General features: G+C 34.9%; 3 protein-coding genes across 3 annotated transcripts in view; 2 read left to right on the top strand and 1 right to left on the bottom strand.

Annotated features, from left to right (window-relative positions):
- Positions 1 to 12,705, top strand: part of LOC116177399 (lutropin-choriogonadotropic hormone receptor-like) — a 229,684-nt gene that overhangs the window by 9,074 nt on the left and 207,905 nt on the right. The window lies entirely within an intron of this gene.
- LOC116177417 lies at positions 4,473 to 6,952 on the top strand. The gene is made up of 2 exons (XM_031496394.1): positions 4,473 to 5,627; positions 5,777 to 6,952. The coding sequence occupies exons 1-2, from the start codon at positions 4,797 to 4,799 to the stop codon at positions 6,104 to 6,106; spliced, it is 1,161 nt and encodes a 386-aa protein (XP_031352254.1). The 5' UTR covers positions 4,473 to 4,796; the 3' UTR covers positions 6,107 to 6,952.
- LOC116177406 lies at positions 8,382 to 11,998 on the bottom strand. Its single transcript, XM_031496384.1, has 4 exons — positions 11,767 to 11,998; positions 11,519 to 11,596; positions 10,426 to 11,163; positions 8,382 to 9,627 (listed from the first exon to the last, which is right to left on the bottom strand). The coding sequence occupies exons 1-4, from the start codon at positions 11,791 to 11,793 to the stop codon at positions 8,509 to 8,511; spliced, it is 1,962 nt and encodes a 653-aa protein (XP_031352244.1). The 5' UTR covers positions 11,794 to 11,998; the 3' UTR covers positions 8,382 to 8,508.

Below are 12,705 nucleotides of genomic sequence, written 5' to 3' on the forward strand. Positions count from 1 at the left end.
ACAGATTAAATGCAAAATGATAGGGTTCATTTATATGGATGAGCCCTGCAGAAGACAGATTTATGCAAATATACGTATTCTCCTATAGTTTAGTGAAATGAATTCAGCAATGAGAAAATCAGTAAATTGCAGTACCATCAATGCGACTAACGCCAGACAGTCACAAAATTCACGTGGCTGCAGCTTTATTATTCAACCCGTACGCTTACCACTCTATAACGTCTCTAAATCCAAGGTGTATGTAAAGCAGCCATTAACGTATGTGTGCTATATTGAAATTGCAGGTTTTAAGTTTATTTAACCCTTTTAAATTCTGGCACCTAGCTATTACCTTTCACAGCAGCATTCAATTTTAATGATCTCATTCCAACGTGAAATTTCAACCAGTGCGTGTCAGATTATATCGCGGTTTATTCTTTCAAATTACTTTTACTGTTTTGTTTCCTGGAAAATTACGACCTGCTGCTCTAATTTACACTAAGATAATCAAGATTTGCCAGTAACAGATTTTAAAACAGAAATAAAATTGAATGAATTAACCAAATACCGACTAAATTTATAATAAGAAACTAACATTAAAAATGACAATTCAATAAATTTTTCCCAATCTGTGCCCATTTGAAGTAGAAAAAATTTCAGGTCTTATGAAATAACTAACGGGCGTTCAAAAATGACTTGCTGTCGAGTCACCTTTGGAAGTTCAAGTTAAGTACGATTTAGCATGTAAACAAAAATTCTAAAGGTGACTCGACAGCAACTGATTTTTGATCGCGTAGTACCATTTTTCGATATCCCAACCGAAACTAGGTTAAAAACACGTATTTTTGCACTACAAGGTGGCTCGCTCTCACCTTTGGCATTGTTTCAACCTAAAGAAACGGCACCCTCATGTAGTTTACGCAACAATTTATTAGACTATACTAGGCGGCCTAGGCGCCAATTTTCGCACAACAGAGTTCAGGCTACCAACAGTTTTTTTTGTCATAAAGATTCAACCGAATTTACTTGAGTGAACACGAAGTATTGCATATTCTTTCTTTATATCATTAATAAGTCCTAGCATTCTTAACGGGAACTTAGGTCTTTCTAGTTAAATGTTTTCCTCCGGGATCTATTCAAATTCAACAAAAACGCCGTACACTTCCCATAACACTTTGATGTTGTTTGTGCTTACATAATAAAACAGAAAATAAGATAAACTAAGTTAAACTACCTACTCAAGCCGTTCATTCAATAGGATAATGATTCTAACCGCCGTGTGTGTCAGTGATTTTAATTTTGCCAAATCACGGTATGCCAAAATGAAATATTTCAGCTGACTAAATTTGTCACCTTTGGGGCAAGAATAAGACCGCGTAGTTCGTTACAAGATTTCTGATAAAATAACGTTTAACTATTCGGATACCTCTATGTATGCCCCACCCTTCGTAATGTTGAAACGTGGAAAGGAAAAATGTTTCCCTCTCATTCCCCCACTAGCGACTCGAGAATTAAATCCTACAAGACGAGTAATTACTATCAAAACCTGCCAGATATAATAAAGCGGTTAATTTACTCATATATTTGCGTTTAATGAGGAACGGGGTATACAAGTAAAAATAATTCACGATCATGTTCGATGTACGAAGCTCGTATTACTGATGTTGAATACCTAATTTTGTTACACGGCAAGTAAGACAAATTAACGATTACGATCAGATTCAAGACTGGCAGTATAATTTAATTTACTTCGTCGAACTCGATTAATGTAAATGTAAGACTATACATTCTGGTTGGAAATTATAATGCTGTTATAACTAATTATATAATCCACATTACTCGATCAAAGATGGTTTATAGTGTAATCGTATTATTTTTTTTAATGTAACCATTTAGTTAATATAGATTTCCTCTTGGTAGAACACGTGTTTTCTTTGCCCACATTCAAGTAAGCAATAATTTACCTAGAAACCCTTATAAAACTGTCAAACATAACGCCGATTTAGGGTGATTTAACCATCTGTGTTCATCACATTCGTACGCATATTTGAGTAAATGTGTACACCAAAAATGAAAACGATTTCAAAACTATAAAAGTTAACGATATCAAACACGTGATTTTGCATTGCGGTTAAATTTGAAAAACAAAGATATAAAAAATATAAAATATGGCATACAACACACAAATAAATAATAATAAATAATAAATAATAAATAATAAATAATAAATAATAAATAATAAATAATAAATAATAAATAATAAATAATAAATAATAAATAATAAATAATAAATAATGCATTAAATAACACAAGTATACTGCACGATGCTACCGTTCACACGTGAGTTTTTCAACATCCATAGCTTACATTGGAATATTCTTGACGTTACAGCAGTACTGCGGGTGGCAGTTCCATACATATGACAAAATAGCACAAGTACTAGTATACAAATAAACGTACCTAAGTATCAGAGATACAACACAAAGTAAAGGTAACAAAAACCACACAATGTAAGAGATTACACATTAATCTCTCATCGGCATTTTCTCTCTTCCATCCGCTGGTCAGAACTTTCGAATGGGGAATAGGCCTTCAACGTAAAATCGGATGTCCTTGTAAACCCCTTGGACCCCCCCCCCCCCCCACTACGTGACAATAAGCAACTGCCCCAAATGCCAGAATAGATGCAGCAAAACCTGTAAAATTCCCCCGCATCATTGGTGCAAAGGGCCCTCAACATTGATACTTGCTCCAGGAGCAGCAACAACAAATGCCATCTGACCTGTAAAAAGTTAAATAAACTTTCATCGTCCTGGCTGCTGAAGTCGCACTAAAAGAAATAGCCCCTAAAAGTTTCACGGAGGTGCCAAACATTCGATGTTCTTTAACGCAAACCATCACTCGCCACATTTCCATCAATCAAAACCCTGGAACATTTCCCAAATCTGCAAGGAAACCTAACAAGTTTGTTACATCGCAATGAAACCCCAAAAGCAGCACGCCATTGGACTCCCCTTCGAAAGGGGAAATACTTATGTGAGGAGATAACGTTTGTTTTGATAGTGCAATGATAAGAACGAGCAAACTCATCTGATGCGTTTTAGATGACTGCTATCATTATAACTAAGATGGCTGGAAGGAATGAAATTATTGGTCCAAACTTTTCGCTATTTGTAATTAACAAATTTGGAGCAATAAAAAATGTTCCGCAATTACTATTTCAATAAACCTACACTTCAAATGTTTATGTTACCAAAATTAACGCATTTTAATATTAATGGGGAATCAATGAATACCTATGGAACAGAAAACAAGCTGAGAAAACTTACGGAAACTAACATAGTTTAATCCAAAAACTGCATTTAAACTAACGATTCCATGTAATGGGAGCATACATGGACAATTTTGATTTTAGGATAAAATTATCACCGATGAATCTTATTAAACTGGCTTTTGTATCAATATCAATTCCAGTGCTTGCAGTTGTGATCACTAAATTCGTTTAAAGTTTATTTATGGCTATTACAATTAAAATAAGTTTACTTAAAAAGCAGACGACAATATTAATGAATTATGAACATTGCTTTTTTGAAAGGTTACAGAAGTCGAAAGAATAAAATAAATTTTAAATAAAATATTAAATTATTTCATTAAACGGATACAGCTATACTGAAAAAGCAAAATAATTAAGCAAACGAAGCAATTCCTAATTAAAAAGGAAGGGAAGTTATATAATAAAGCAGCAAATTTAACGAAGCAGTTTGTGCGTCAATGAATCTTGTGCGAAACAGTTACAAATACGAGCATATAGAAACATTTATTTAAACAAACTCGTTACCCAAGGCACAACAGTTAGAAAGCACCGACACGACGCACTGGCATTGTTTTTCATTCATTCGTTAACAATTTTTATTATAAGTGACATACGAAATCAGCAAAATTCATTTTAAATTACCCTTTTAGCGTCGTATGGTAGTGTTGGTGTGGACTCAGGAACCAAAGCACAAGCGCAAAAGCACAACTTGCTCTGTATATCCGCTATTCTAGATCTGATGTGATCTGATTCACCAATAAGGTTGTGGACAAAAGGCATTCCTAAAGAATAAAATGTATTATGTAAACAGACATGATATGCTTGATATTAGTATGAAAATAATGAAATATTTCATTGTCTAATGAAAGGCCCTACGTTGTTTTGTGAAACGAGTTGCTCGAGGATGTTTGTGTGTGTGTCGCTTTAAGAGCGCGCTGCCAGAGTGGTGGGGGAGCTTATTGCCTTTAGTTTATATTGTTACCATTTCAAAATCAGAAGGATAACGGCAGATGGCGCTAATGTTGTCTGAAAGCACTGTTAAGTATCTTGTTTTTATCTCGAAAATTCGCCGCGTCCTTCGGAAACTTTCGGAGACTTTCGCTATATTTACAACAAGCACGTACTTTTGTAGTCAGGATAATTACGAAAGCGTAGAGCGGACATAGATAAAATATTTTACTAATTTCAAGTTATAACTCAAAATTAAGGCCAGCTTCGAGATATAAGTCGAAATTAAGACTAGCTTCGAGTTACAACTCGAAATTAACGGTAATTTCAAGTTATAACTCGAAATTAAGGTCAGCTTCGAGTTACAACTCGAAATTAACTGTAATTTCGAGTTACAACACGAAATTAAGATTAGCTTCGAGTTGTAACCCGAAATTACGTTTGAGTTCCCGTTATTATACTCTGTATTAATCCAATCCCGGTTACTAATTGTTCAGAGTTGACAGCTACTGGCGATTGTGTTTTAAATGCGGTATCGTGGTACTACTTTGTCGAAATGGAAGAACTGATCTCATTTTATTTTCGTATGGGTTTACAACAGTGTGAGATAGTGTCTTGTTTGGCGTTAAATCATAGCATATTTATTAGTGATCGCCACCTTAGACGTTTGCTGAGAAAACTAAATTTATTCAGAAGACAGAATTACTCGGATATAACCGATGTGGCAAACTTTATTGAAAACAGTGTTCACCAGCACAGCCAACTCCATGGGTATCGGTGGATGTATTTAAAATGCTTGCAGGCCAATTTCGTTGTGACACAAGAAGTTGTGAGACTGTTACTTCACATTATTGATCCGGTAGGTGTAGATATTCGCACTAGACGTAGATTACGTCGTAGGCAATATAAGAATAAAGGACCTAACTTTCTATGGCATATGGACTGTTATGATAAACTAAAGCCATTTGGTATATGTATTAGCGGATGCATCGACGGATTTTCTAGGCGAATAATGTGGCTGTATGCAGGGAACAATACTAGCGATCCAAGTGTGATAGCAGCCTACTATTTGCTAACATTAAAATCAATTGGAGGTTGTCCTAGAACTGTAAGGGCTGACATGGGCACTGAAAATGGCTTAGTCAAAGAAATTCAAATTAATTTAAGAAACCAGGCTTTAACGGATGATGGGCATAGTCTACTGCCTCCTTTTCTGTATGGAAAAAGTACATCAAATCAAAGAATAGAGTCGTGGTGGTCAATTTTAAGAAAACATCATTCACAGTTCTGGCTTAACCTATTTCATAAACTGCGAGAGGATGGTAATTTTTCTGGAGACTTTCTGGATAAAAACTTGATACAATTCTGTTTTCTAAAGATTATACAGGTAGGAAGGAAATACATATTCTATCAGATACGTAAAAAATAGTAGATATTTCTGCCGTAAGATAGTCTGAAGGCGGTGAAGCGTAGTTTTTGTTCACAATAAATGAAAAATGTAAGTAGATATTTCATTACTAATACTGATATTTTTAGGATGAACTGGACACGGTGGCCTTAGAATGGAACTTGCACAGAATATCGGGATCAAGAAACAGTGTTTCGCCAAGAGGTCGACCATTCACCTTGTATCATATGCCTCAAATTTACGATACTACAGACAACATTTGTCACATTCCAATTAATGAAATTTCAAACTTTGATGAATTCTGTGCATTTCCATCCAACTGTCCTTGTGACAGAGATGTTTATGAATTAAGCGTGATTTTAATGATTGAAAATGATTTGCACTTGGCTAGGAATGCACACGATGCCACAGATTTATATTTGTATCTACGAGCGAAGATAGTGGATCTTATGATTTAATACAACGGTGTATTGGTTATCACACAGTGTATGTCGATTATTTTACTTTATTCACATACATTCACATACATCGTTTTTATAATTATAAGTATATAAAAATAAAAACTTAACTTAACATCAATGTACTTGTATTTAAGCAGTCAATAATAATTAAATAATGTCTATTAACCACACATTCCCAAAGCAGTTGCTGCATTGCCGCGTTGTATTGCCAAGCTTATTTGTTGTTGAAGATATGTTTTGGCTTGACGAACTCTAGTTTTTGTTTGCAGCAAGGAACCTATTTAATGCCACAATGTTTTGGTTTCTTCGCTCCAGGTTCCCATGGTTTCAATGGCGAAAGCAACAAATTCATATGTTTCTTTAATATCTTTGTATTTCTTGTGCTTCAGAGAAACTGTAGAAGCGACTGCAGAACCTGAGAGCAAACAGCTGTTCTGAAGGTGTGAAGCAGCAAGTGTCGACGCAAACCAAAGAACGTCCTTTTTCCACGGAGTTATAGACATTCCGTCTGGGCGTTTACCATCCGTTCGGAAAAGGCCACACGGTTATAATAAATTTGGAATATCAATTGATACCAGAGCCCGTTTTAAAATATTATTTATGGCACTATGTCGTGAACTTTTTGAACAAGACAGACCATGATGTCCTAGAGAATTAAGAGAAGCAGTACAAATACATGTATGAAGATGGCAAATGTTTGAACCAATCCTTAAAGAGACTGCAATTTGTAAAGCTTGTTTGTCCAATAAAGTAGTACTCAAGGTAAAGCATTTAACCAGGCACCAGACTCTGGTTGTGATGAAGGAAGTCAAACAATCTTTATGTGGGGAAAATTTTTGTTATTACCTAATTAATATTAATATTTTTTTAAATACCCAAAAACTGTCTCCTTTTCAGAAGAAAGGATTTCATCCCTTAACTGTAGTTTTGCTATTATATTTGTTGAAGTCGGTTCACATACACTATGCAAAGATATCGAATCGCCTATTTTCCCTAGCGCACCTGATTTGGAGAATCACTTAGCTACAAACTCTGGTGTCTGAAGTAGTTCTTTTTGCGCTTCACCAACTAGTACGGATTTAAAATTAATCTTCGTAACCAGTCTCAAAATCTACTATTTCTTCTTCTTCGACACTATCGAAGTTTGTTAAAGCCTTTTCTAGTGTATTCGATCCCGATTCTGATTCAAATTTTTAAAAATCGTTGGGTATTTCATCGTCGGTAACGAACTGATTTAAACAATTTTTTATGAATACTGGCGGTGCTATAGGTGGTGTATAGGGAAATAATTGCGGTCACTCCATTCACTTCCAATTATTTTAGCAACAGCTTCCCATTCCGCGAAACGGAAATAATCTCGAAAACAAGGCACTTTAAGGCTCGTTCCAACGGTACAGAGCAGGTTTCCGGCTTTCCGGTATCTTGCACCGATAGGGGCAGGTTTTTCGCGCTGAGACTTCACAAAATAGAAGCGAGAAAAAGCACCAAATTAGACCAGTCTGCTTGTATACCCATGCAAAAAAGTCATCTGACGACGACCTAATTATTTTGGAGTTTGTGTTAATAATGTTAAATGGAATAAAGATGGCATGCATCCCATTAATCGGGAAAGAAAAGAATATAGACAATATTATCATTTATTTAAATCATAAAATTATTATAGAAAGTTTTCTCAAACACTGTCCCTATAAGAGCTTATTTATCCACAACCCCCGCGAGCGTCGGCAGAAAAAACTAAATTTTTATTCCGGCAAAAGCGTGCACGGCTGCACGCAGCATGGTAAAGTCTTTACACTAAATTATAAAGTTATGGCATAGTTACCGGACTACTTTTGTTTATGTAAGGAAGAGTTTTACTGACAGAAACCGATAAAATTAATAAACAATGAATTCTGTCCAACCGTTCACTTTCTTATCAATATAATTTGTTAATTTAGAGGACTTCAAGTACTAGAAGTGAAAAAAATAGTATATATACCACGGTAGAGAAGTCTATTATTGCCTTCGCGCCTTACAACCCTCGGCGCAAGCGCCTCGGAATGTAATCTTGGTGCTCAGGCAATCAGTAATCATATAATAATTGGGCTTCTTGTCTGATTGTAGGTAATTGTATTTTTTGTATACATAAATAAATAAAGAGCTTAATAAATTGTTATCAGTATGGATATTATTTATTTCAAAATAAAAATGAAAGTATAGATAACATACACAACTCATATAGATTCAGGAAATATACCTACATACTTATTATATTTTACAAATAGGCTACAAAATGAAATATGACCTCATTTAACATACTCTACTACAGTTCTACTTGAAGTTGTTAAATTAAATAAAGAAAAATATCTGTGTTTCGAGAAATACATTTCAGTATTATAAGGTTTTGGGTAACTTCTAACTTATACCATATCCATCACCCATACATTGGAACTTAATAAATTGTTAAACTCATTCCTGAACGTTAGGAAATTTTCGTAGGTTGTCGGAATTTGTAGTATGCTTGAACAAGTGTGTGCTATTGGAACCCGTGCAAATCCATCAGTACTAATGAAATCAATTGTGATTTTCCCTATTGGAAGATCTGACCCTGTGCAGAATCTCAGAAAAGATGATCGAGTTTTTTCGTCGCTTTCTTTAATAAATTTCTTCAAAAACTGAACAATTTGCTTTTTATCGTGAGACAAGTTTTCGTCCACTTTAAAAAGGGATATTATGTTTCTGTCAGTTGGCTGATAAGCCGAAAAAATGTAATCTATGTTCAATATATGTTTTATATAATTTAAGTGTGGTCTTATACATTCCCTCACAAAGGACGGTTTTTGAAGTATCTCTTCCTTTGCTATTTGCTCCAACATAACTTTTAAATTATGTTTATTGGGCAAACATTTTGCATCGTAATTGGTACAAAATTCTAAAAGGTCATCTTCATCGGCATCTTCAAAATTCTGTAATGAGTTTCTCAGTAATACAGCATCTGAATGTGAGACAAACTTAAGAAAATTTTCCAAAACTTCGTCATTATCTATTGGTTCATCTAAGGAAGACTTGAAGAAAGCGGGAGCTATCCTTATAGGGAAATATTTTTCAGAAACAAAGCTCTCTTTAATAATGTGGCCTATAGCGCTCCATTCCTCTTTCTGAAAATCATGTCTTAGGCATGGTACTTTCAATTCCGTACCCATTGTACATGTTTCATAAAAAGTATTAAAAAATTCAGATATTGTATCTCGTAAAACACCGCCCAAGTCTTCTGCCAATTCCGTCTTGCCATTCGGAAGTACCATTTCTATTTGCATGTTTTTAAAACTAATGTTTCTGTTTTTTACCGCATCTATAAGTTCTCTGAATACATTTCCTCTATGTAAAATTAATTTCTCAGTTGAACTTTTTTCTGACATGTCATTGTCATGCAGTGAACCTATATCTACAGTGTGCAGATTAAAAAATTCAGGTGAAGTATCATTGTGATCAAGACGAAATGAAACCATGTCCTCCTGATGACTCTGGAGATTGATATTCTGAAATTGACAAACTTATTTAGAATAAATGATAACGTTTAGACATGTTAATACGAGCACCTCATAAAATTAAATTAAAAGTTCTTAAGTCAGAATTTCTAGTTCGAAGTCGGAATTCCTAGTTCGAAATCGGAATTCCGAGTTCGAAGTCGGAATTCCGAGTTCGAAGTCGGAATTCCGAGTTCGAAGTCGGAATTTCTAGTTCGAAGTCGGAATGTAATCCAAATTAAAAAATGAAATTGTGTGGCCCTTCTACGCCTTCGTAGGCGAGTTATGCAAAGGTAAATGAAGATCCTAAAAATAAGTTACTTGTTAATTGTACACGAGTTTTTGATGGTGAGAAAAGTCAGTCAGTCAGGCAAAGTCAGAATTAGAAAATGTTTTAACTAGAAGAAGCTACCATGAAGATTTCATCCTTCCACAAATAGACATTCTGCACATGCACAAATGCGCAGAAGATGACTTTTGGCATGTGCGTAAAAGCTAAGAAAAGCTGTTCTGCAAATAGGAACGAGTTACGTGGATCGATGGAAAGACAGCCAGACCGACAAATCATTTCAAATCATTCTCATTTTGTTTATTGCCATACAATAGGTGGTCTAGGGGAAGAGATACACGGAAGACGGAAGACAGGCGGACGGACAGGCAAACAGACAGACAGAGTGACGGAAAATAAAGGGCTTTTCACATTTTTGCGGGTTCGGAGGGGCGTTACAAAAATGTTGAATGTAACTGTTTAACAGTAAAAGATATAGTCAAAGCGAAAAAATTACTAGCTATATAATAAAATGTAGTTACCTCTTCAATAAACGAAGCTAAATATCCGGAAATATTGCTGGTTGAAGGTTGGTTGATATCGTCTTCTCTATAAGCAACCGTGCTGGGTTGAGTTGATTGGTTGGAAACAATGTCGTTTTCAAAGTCATCACATAAATCGAAGACCATCTCATTCTCACTACTGTCATCTACCAGAGGAAGATCATTACCGCCTTCTTTGCATTTAACAATGGATAAATAAAACCGCAATTTATTTACTTTGGTTTCATTGTACATTTCCTCAACAGTTAAGTCGGTATCCACTGGGCTCTTGCAAAAATCAAGCAGACTTATTGTGAAGTTTTCAATAGGCCCAAAAGTCTTTGAAATATTGTTAGGGAAAAATAATTTTTTTGCAAATTCCAAAATATCTTTATTTTTGCTTGTCCTATCTACGTCGACTTTTCTTGTGCCTCCCCCTTTGTTAAGTCTAACTTGCGTTAGTTGTTTTGTGGTATCATTGAACGCCATAAATCCCAATTCAATAGCTCTGGTCGTCTTTCTATGCTTCTTCGGCTCCAATACGTGAGAAGATGCTCCTTTATTATCACTTCTAGCATTTCTGGCAGCCATTTTTTGGCGTAGCTTTTCAATTAAGCCATTTTTTTTGGGTAATAGCTTCCTCTGGCAAAAGTTTTTCACCGCTATTCTGTCCCCTAATCGAGGAATGTATTTCTTGAATACCTCCTCGTCCATTACTTGAATGGTGGCTTCATCAATCTGATAAACATACAAATTAAAGAAGTTGAGATATTATATAACTATCAATTCGTAGATATCGTCAGTGAAATGGATAAAATGTGATTAGCGGACTAGCCTATAATGTTATATATAACCTGTCAGGAAAGATTGGCGGTCACAGAACACTTGATCCCAATCTACAATCTCTGTTTTTCGTAAGGTGCTAGCGACTTCCGGGATAGTATCGTGTCAATGTTGAACGAAAAGACTTTTTGTTCAACATTAGCACGATCCTATTCCAGAAGCCGCTCGCATCTTAGTAAAAACAAAGATTGTAAATCGACACAAGGTGTGCTGTGACCGGTATTGCTAGTATAGGAGTAGGTATACTTACATTTTCTAACTTCATATTTTCAATTTCATCATTCGATAAGCCTCTCGTCTTTAAGAACTCTTCCAAAGACAAATTCATCTGTAAAAAATTAAATTGTTGCACAACCCTTAGCAATAACTTATAGGCACGCCATTACTAGCTTTACTGACGAGTTGAGAATGCATCCTTTTACCATAGATTAAATACTTTTAAAGAATGCTTTTACACAACGCAAATGAATTACGTAAAGGGTAAAGAATATTACTTACCTGTTCCAAGCAGTTTTCTTCACCCATGGTTCACAAAGAAATATAACAAAATTCGCTTACTTTGAGTTATTATTCTACTTAAGTCGGTCTAAAAGATAGAGATGACACGTAATCACCTACTCTAATTCTTAACTGTCATGTGCCTCAAACAGTAATTAATTGAAATACTGAGTAATAAGCTAGTCTTAATTTCGTGTTGTAACTCGAAATTAACCTTAATTTCGTGTTGTAACTCGAAGCTAGCCTTAATTCCGACTTGTAACTCGAAGCTGACCTTAATTTCCAGTTGTAATTCGAAGCTAGTCTTAATGTCGAGTTGTAACTTGGAGCTGGCCTTAATTTCGACTTGTAACTCGAATCTAGTCTTAATTTCGAGATGAAACTCGAAGCTAGTCTTAATTTCGACTTGTAACTCGAAGCTAGTCTTAATTTCGAGTTATAACTTGAAATTAGTAAAATATTTTATCTATGTCCGCTCTACGCTTTCGTCAGGATATAAATAAAGAAAACAAGATTATGCTAGTTGGTGCATGACGTCACGCAGTACTTTAAAATCGGGATTCTGAATTTGTGTTTTTATGATTTAGGTGAAAAAAATTTATAGAACATAACGCAAAATATGCCAAAAAATTTGAAGAAATCGTTAGACCACCTTTAAAAATGCTATAAACTATAATTGAGTGCACTATAACAAGAGGAAGTGCAAGCGTTTTTCAAAATATGGTAGATACCTACTTATGCTAGAGCATCTAAAAATTTTGGAGTAGATTACTACATAAAATCTAGCATAAAATATTGATTTATGTAGGTACACAAGTTATAATTAATTGGATGAAAAATGGATTCGATATATTCTTTTCAATAGTAGACTTTACACTGGTTTGTAATTACATCCCTACTTCTAAAATGAACTATTTTTAAAGGAGAAAAAAAGCACGA

This window comes from Photinus pyralis, unplaced genomic scaffold (assembly GCF_008802855.1).
Source record: "Photinus pyralis isolate 1611_PpyrPB1 unplaced genomic scaffold, Ppyr1.3 Ppyr1.4_LG1, whole genome shotgun sequence".
Lineage (NCBI taxonomy): Eukaryota > Metazoa > Arthropoda > Insecta > Coleoptera > Lampyridae > Photinus > Photinus pyralis.